Here is a 6,947-nt window from a genome sequence, read left to right as displayed (position 1 = left end):
TTATATAAGCTATGTGGCAACATTGTAACTTTTATATAATTATTACAAGAATTATCTGTACTATTTATAATTATTACATATAAAATTATTATTATTGCTTAAAGTGAACTAGAACTGTCTTTTTCAATACTATAAAGGTGGCAAACAAGCAAATGATATGCCTGATAGTAAATGGGTACCTTAACTGACAAACCCCTGCAATGCAAAGAGCACACATTACATGATTAAAAGTTCACTGACCTGTCCCCAAATCTCCCCAGGAGCTCTGGCTACTTTACTCACCACAGGAACAACACTACTTAAGATCAGTGTTATTCAGCTGTGATCTTTTGTATGGTTGAAATTCAGTCACACTGCTCACTTCAATTTTAAGTAAGGTATTTCCTGTTAAAGCACGGACGCGGAGCAGGAAGAATTTCGTACATTGACCCCCCATCTTTGGTCTTTGTCGCTCGCGTATAAACATATTGCCGTTGCGCTCACACAAATGTAGTGACAGCCGTATTCACAGTTTGTCAACCTTTTAACTTTTATTTTTTTTACCAAATTTAAGTCACAAGATTCATCGTTTTTCATTTTTAATTTAAGTCAAAAGTTAACAATACTTATATTAAATGCGAATGTGTGTTTATTGGTATCTTTTTTCACACAGCAACAGATCTAAGATTTTTTTGCATATACAAAGTATAGCCACCAAATTGTACACATAGTAATATATATATATATACTATCTTTTATTTACATATATATATGTTTATATACTTATAACTTTTATATAAGTTATTTTCTATGATTAAACAAAAAATATTTTATTCTGTGACTAGACCGATCCACGGACAGACAGCATAGATTTAGTGTAGTGTGCAAACAACGAGTTCTAAGACATTCCAAATTCTAAACTCTACCGATTTTTTAAAGCTGCGTACTTTATATAAAATTTTGAGAACTACTGGCAGTAGGCAAAAAGGTCATTGTACGAAATTCTTCGTGCTCCCCGTCTGTGCTATATGTCATATCTCAATAAGTGTCTGTAGCTCTCTTATGGTTGGTGAAAATCCTTTTTTTTGAAACTAACTACAGCACACCGATGGTAAGCGATTAGCTTATAGACACATGCAACACTAGAAGTATTGCATTGTCGACCTTAAGCCCGATTATGGGGCCAGGAGCTTTGATCACCTTACTCGCAACAGTACCACGACACTGCTTGAAAACAGTATTATTTCGCTGTGATCTTCTATGAGGTCGAGGCACTTCCCCAGTCGGGCAGCTTCATATTTTGAACAGACAATTTCCTGTCGTGCCCTACCTCAGTTAAAAATATTATAAAAATTCAATCAATATAGATCAATTATTCAAAGATAAAAACCATACATATTTTTATAAGTGCCTCATCTTTTTATCTTGTGTTATACTTATCATCATGATCATCATATATTTATCTGTTCGTGTAATTATTTTAATTACTTTTTGATTGCTATTAGGTACCAATACATTAAATGTATACCCGTTTTTAATAATTTGTTTATTAAAATGAGTAAAATCATAAATCAAAATCAGATTTAAATAAATTGTATATTCTGTTTTATCAAACACACATATTTCACAAGTTCACCTACACTATATCTCTCATTAGGTAAATCATACTCTCGTCTGGGTATATTCAACAGGAAACTTGAAAGAATGTTGGCCGATGGCTTGAATATTAGGAAGAAGACCTGCATTAGGAATAATATTCCACGAAAGAGTTAGTGTTACATTGTTGTGACCCCTGTGAAAAGAATAATACTCTTGTTATATAGATAAACTAGAAAGTATTGTAAAACACATATTTTTTTTACTCTGTGTTTAAAGTACATGTTACTTTTAAGGCTTTATTTTACAAAAAAATAGCAATAAAGATATAGAAAACAGTAGCAAAATAACTTACTTTAAGCCATTTCCATCATCCCAGAAATAGTATTTTGTGTTCATATTTTTAAAATCTAATATAGCATTTTCTCCTCTTAATATTATTTTGTCCCATAAAACAACCTGATTTAGTTCATTGTTTTGTGTTACATATTCTGCAGTGAGGTATAGGAACAGTTGCTTTACATTCCAATTAAAAAGGTTTGACAAATCCGTTTTGAGATCAAATGTTAAGTATCCAAGATCATTCCTTTCCCTAGAGGCGCCATAATCTGGAACATTTTTGCTGAGAAAACATAATTTTTATGAATTTTATTTATTTTTAATGAAAAATATTATCATATTAAGAAAAATCTTGGATTAGGATAGCTAAGTAATATTTTCGTATTCGAAACTTTCTTACAGCCGAGTACCTTGTTTTACAAGTCCATGCATTAGTAATTATTGAGAGGTCAGGAGAAGGCTAATAATTGAATTAAGTAAAAGAAAGGTTACTTTTACTTACACGACTACTTTTACAGTATTCATTTGAGCGGTAGTTCTATAATCCACCGTTAACGTGGAAAGAAAACACAAGAACGTCAAACATGCTAAAACACTGAGAGTATACGTTAATATAGCATTTACTCTTGTTAAAACAGAATACATGTTGAAAGTATACTTATTTTGCTATGGTGGATGGGAATTCTACGGTAATGGAACAAATTTTATAATTTCAGAATTGAATAGCTTTCTGTTGGCTGAATCTGACAACTAAGTGACATTACAGACACGTCATGCGATCTTCGTGTACAGATTTTTAAATCTCTTATTTAGGCAGATTTGGTCTCTGTTTCATCAGCAGTAGGGTATAAATTGTTTTAATATTTATAGCAATAAAGTTTCGTTCCATTTAAGGTAAGTAATTAAGAAATGGGTTACAAATTAAAGTATTTTTTTAATAAATTTTTGTAGTAATAATTAAATGTCTATGTTAAGCTATTTATTATATTTATAAAATACGCTATAAAAATGTTTTTGTAATTTAAGTAGTCAAACTTGTGGTCTATAAATACGACATTAAAATTGTGTTTACTAAATATTTTAATTTTTTTTGTAGGAAAGTTCTATAATTACAGATAACTAACCAATTTACCAATTAAAATTTACTAATCTATACTAATATTTAAAAAGTGTCGTAGGTAATATGTAACTTCTGTACTTTTATGGTACTTATAAAAGTTCAGTCTGATTACGTTTATAAAACTAGTTGGACGAAAAAGCACTACTGCTTTTATCTGCTTAAATTAACGTAATGGTAAGTAGTTGTAGTACATTTTTAGTACGTACGTCAAAAAAAAAAAAAAAAAACGAGTCGGCTTTAGATCACAAGACTGAAGTTTGACTGAAGTAAAACTTACGAAGCGCAACTCTCTCTTTTTGTCTTCACTAACTTATATCCCCCTCTCAACTTCCGTTGGCGTCGTCCGATCACAATTTTCGTAAAGCTCTAGTCTAGTCACGTATTCTTCAGCTTATTCCCCAAGTCAAACGTGCATAAAAAACTTTTACTTCAATATGTACTTTTAAACATTTCAAATGGCTTACGCCATTGCCACGTATGCGACAAAATATAGATATCATTACAGCCTATACAGTCCACTGCTGGACATAGGCCTCCACAAGTTTAAAAATAACGTGAACTCATGTGTTTTGCCCATAGTCACCACGCTGGGCAGGCGGGTTAGTGACCGCAGTACTGGCTTTGTCGCACCGAAGACGCTGCTGCCCGTCTTCGGCCTGTGTATTTCAAAGCCAGCAGTTAGATGGTTATCCCGCCACCGGTCGGCTTTTTAAGTTTCCAAGGTGGTAGCGGAACTGTGTTATCCCTTAGTCGCCTCTTACGACACCCACAGGAAGAGAGGGGGTGGCTATATTCTTTAGTACCGTAGCCACACAGTACACAAATATAGATATGATTTTAATAAATACTGGTTTGATTTAATCACAGGCTGATAGGCTTTATTATATTTAGACACAGTAACATAATCAATTAATAATAAATAAACAATATATTTTGTAAATATTTTTTACAGATATCCACAGTTTTTTTTGCCATACAATAATCATACTAACTTTAAGTTAACACTTATTTCTGTAATACAGTTGAACGGTAATTTGTGACTACAAATGCTGTAAAAATAAGTATTAACATGGGGAAAATTGGGAGTGTGATCGCCGAGTTGCAAGGAACACCGCCCGGTATACTTCGACATAAACAAACTCTAGTCGAATAACTGCCAATCGTTTCTTCATAGCAGCCGCTTGTTATCGCTGTATTGTTTGAATCTACAGCTCTAGTGCACATGTATGTTGCATTTTCCGCTAAAAAAAGGATACACATATAATATAGGTACCTAAATTTTTTTATAATTGAAAAAAATAAATTGTAAGGGACCATAAGATCAGTAATTCTGGAGATTCTATTTTGACTTACCAACACCATTGAAATAGTAAGTATATTTCGCACAAACATCATTATCTGCCAGTATACAAGACGCGTTGCTGGCGTGGTGAGTCCAAATATATTCGACATCTGGCCAAGTTCCATCATCTGTAAAATTTAAACATTGAATGTAATTCTATCAATTTTAAATTTAAGTATGTTAATCCTGACCACGCGTTGGCGAAACGGTCACAGCACTGGTTTGTGGCTGTTGCGCTGGCGGTTGCGGGTTTGATCCCCATATAAACATTTGTATTGACTATGCAGATGTTTGCTGTGGTCTGGGTGTTAGTGGAGTCCTTGTGGGTCTCCCCACTGTGCCTCGGAGAATACGTTATGCCGTCGGTTCCGGTTATTATCATGTACACCTAATAGCGATCGTTACGTACTCATAGTAGGGAAAATATCCGCTAACCCGGATTGGAGCAGCGTGGTGGATTAAGCTCTGATTCTTCTCCTACATGGGGAAAGAGGACTATGCCCAGCAGTGGAATATTACAGGCTGAAGCGTATGTTTAATCCTTGTAATTTTTAGGTCCTTGTATTTTATTTATTTCTACTAAAAAGGCCATATTAAATTTTAGAATGAACTAAAATGTAAATGTAGAGCTGCAGATCAAACAATTAGACCCGCATTTTTGGTTCACTGCATCACAATTCACAGTTAACAATTTATTAATTGTTACATCTATCACAAGTAAAATTTTGACATGCAATTTCGATATTCAAAACGAGAATAACGTAGATTTTAATCATAGAAATATGCGGGGTTCGTGGCACTGTATTTCATGCAAGACATGATTAACTGCTGATTTTCATGTCGATTCCTCTTAGCAGAATTTACATTCTTATAAATCGGTAGTATCTTTACATTAACCATAATTAGGTATATAGGAATTAATTGATTGAAGACTAATTTAATTATAAGAATAGGCCTTTACCAAATATTATTTGAATATTTAGTGATTGTCACAGAAAAATAATTAAAAAATCTTACACGATGCTACAAGTGGAAGTTGACAGGGGATTCCTCTGGCAAGTCTGGTAGCGTCTTGACACGTCGCGTTGAGAAATATGGATTCATTATCGTAACGTGGTCCAAGCCACGTGAACTGGAAACAGCGGCGGCTGTCGTTTCGATTTCCTGGTTGAGATGCTATTACGATTCCGCCTAGGATTTTTTTTAATCATGTAACGTAAAGATATAAGAGCAAAAGAGAAGTTTGAATTTGAATTTAAAATATTATAAAAACGTTCAAATTTTTTTAACTGAACGATTTCAATTAAAACAGTAGCTTCAAAATCATACTTAGGCAGAGAAAGTTTACAGCTTTATTCTTTGTTATAATAGTGGTAGAAAAGTTTATGTCGATACTAGTTACTGTTTCATACGAATGTTACTGACGGTTAATACAATGAAACATTATTGTCATATGGAAAAAATGTAGTTTTGTTATTCCTACTAGATTCGGAGGAACGGTAAAGGTGCATACAGGGCATAGGAGCGGATGAAAACAATTTTTTGTATATATTATTACTTAATGAAAAACCAGAAGACGTTGTTTTTACGTTATTTGTTTTTATAATTAAAAAATAAAATAAGCAATTAATGTATTAAGATAACCTTTTGTGACAATACGACACGAAAACAGAAATACTTACAACAAATCAACAGATATATTGATAATATTAAATACCGACACATTTTGTATACATTTAACTTAATTGTTCATATAGTTATTTGTAGAACTACGATTAATCAACACCAAATTAGCAACAATATATATTTGTTTTAAAGGAGTTCTTAGATTTTCACTTTTAGTGAAATATAAATTTTAAATAATTATTTATTTCACGCTAATGATATTTATTACTTATCATTTGAATATAAATACAAAATGAGCTACGTATGAAGTCATTGGCTTATCATTCGAGGACCGATTGCAAAGATTTTGTTTTGATAAGTTTATCAGTTCCTTGTATTGTGAATCGTCATTTGAACAAAGATTTTTTACCTTTGTTATAATAAAAGAAGGTATAAAATGTATCAAATTTAATCATGGGAAGAAATCTTATCTTTTATTTACGCCGGTCACTCATTTGCATTCAACCCCGCTAATTCTGAAAATGTAAGGCTACATTTGTAATAATTTTGCAAAGTATTCACTACATTAGGGTTTTTTCAAGCTCTGTTAGTGGTTTAATGCGCAATAAGCGTCTAATCTTGAAACTTCACGTAGTCTAAACACCGGCAAAGCACACGAACAATAGGTATTCTAAATGTAAAAGCATGTAACATACGTTTTTGTATTTTTTGCAGCGCTTATAAACAACTGTTTCATAGCCTTTGCTTTAGAACTACATAAAATAAAGGTATCATATATTCTTTATTTGCAATTAAAATTTTTGTACAGTTATTTGTATATTTTAGTTAGCAACGGTGGAAGAGATCTCATCCAGCCAATATGATGATAGCTAATAAACATAGCAGGCTAAGAAAGTGCAGTAATGTAGATAACACTACACACACACACTTCAGCCTATCGCAGTC

General features: G+C 32.6%; 2 protein-coding genes across 2 annotated transcripts; both read right to left on the bottom strand.

The window, feature by feature from the left end:
• Nucleotides 1-1,556: 1,556 nt before the first annotated feature.
• On the bottom strand, nt 1,557-2,702 carry LOC123670520 (signal peptidase complex subunit 3). The gene is made up of 3 exons (XM_045604009.1): nt 2,417-2,702; nt 1,931-2,197; nt 1,557-1,771 (listed from the first exon to the last, which is right to left on the bottom strand). Exons 1-3 carry the CDS (start codon nt 2,557-2,559, stop codon nt 1,642-1,644), a joined length of 540 nt encoding a protein of 179 aa, XP_045459965.1. The 5' UTR covers nt 2,560-2,702; the 3' UTR covers nt 1,557-1,641.
• A 1,183-nt stretch (nt 2,703-3,885) lies between these two features.
• LOC123670218 lies at nt 3,886-6,496 on the bottom strand. Its single transcript, XM_045603726.1, has 4 exons — nt 6,484-6,496; nt 5,394-5,567; nt 4,388-4,504; nt 3,886-4,275 (listed from the first exon to the last, which is right to left on the bottom strand). The coding sequence occupies exons 1-4, from the start codon at nt 6,494-6,496 to the stop codon at nt 4,040-4,042; spliced, it is 540 nt and encodes a 179-aa protein (XP_045459682.1). The 3' UTR covers nt 3,886-4,039.
• Nucleotides 6,497-6,947: the final 451 nt, after the last annotated feature.

The sequence above is a fragment of the Melitaea cinxia genome, chromosome 4 (assembly GCF_905220565.1).
Source record: "Melitaea cinxia chromosome 4, ilMelCinx1.1, whole genome shotgun sequence".
Taxonomy (NCBI): Eukaryota; Metazoa; Arthropoda; class Insecta; order Lepidoptera; family Nymphalidae; genus Melitaea; species Melitaea cinxia.
The sequence above is the reverse complement of the archived record's forward strand: the minus strand, read 5'-3'. Positions and strand labels throughout refer to the sequence as shown.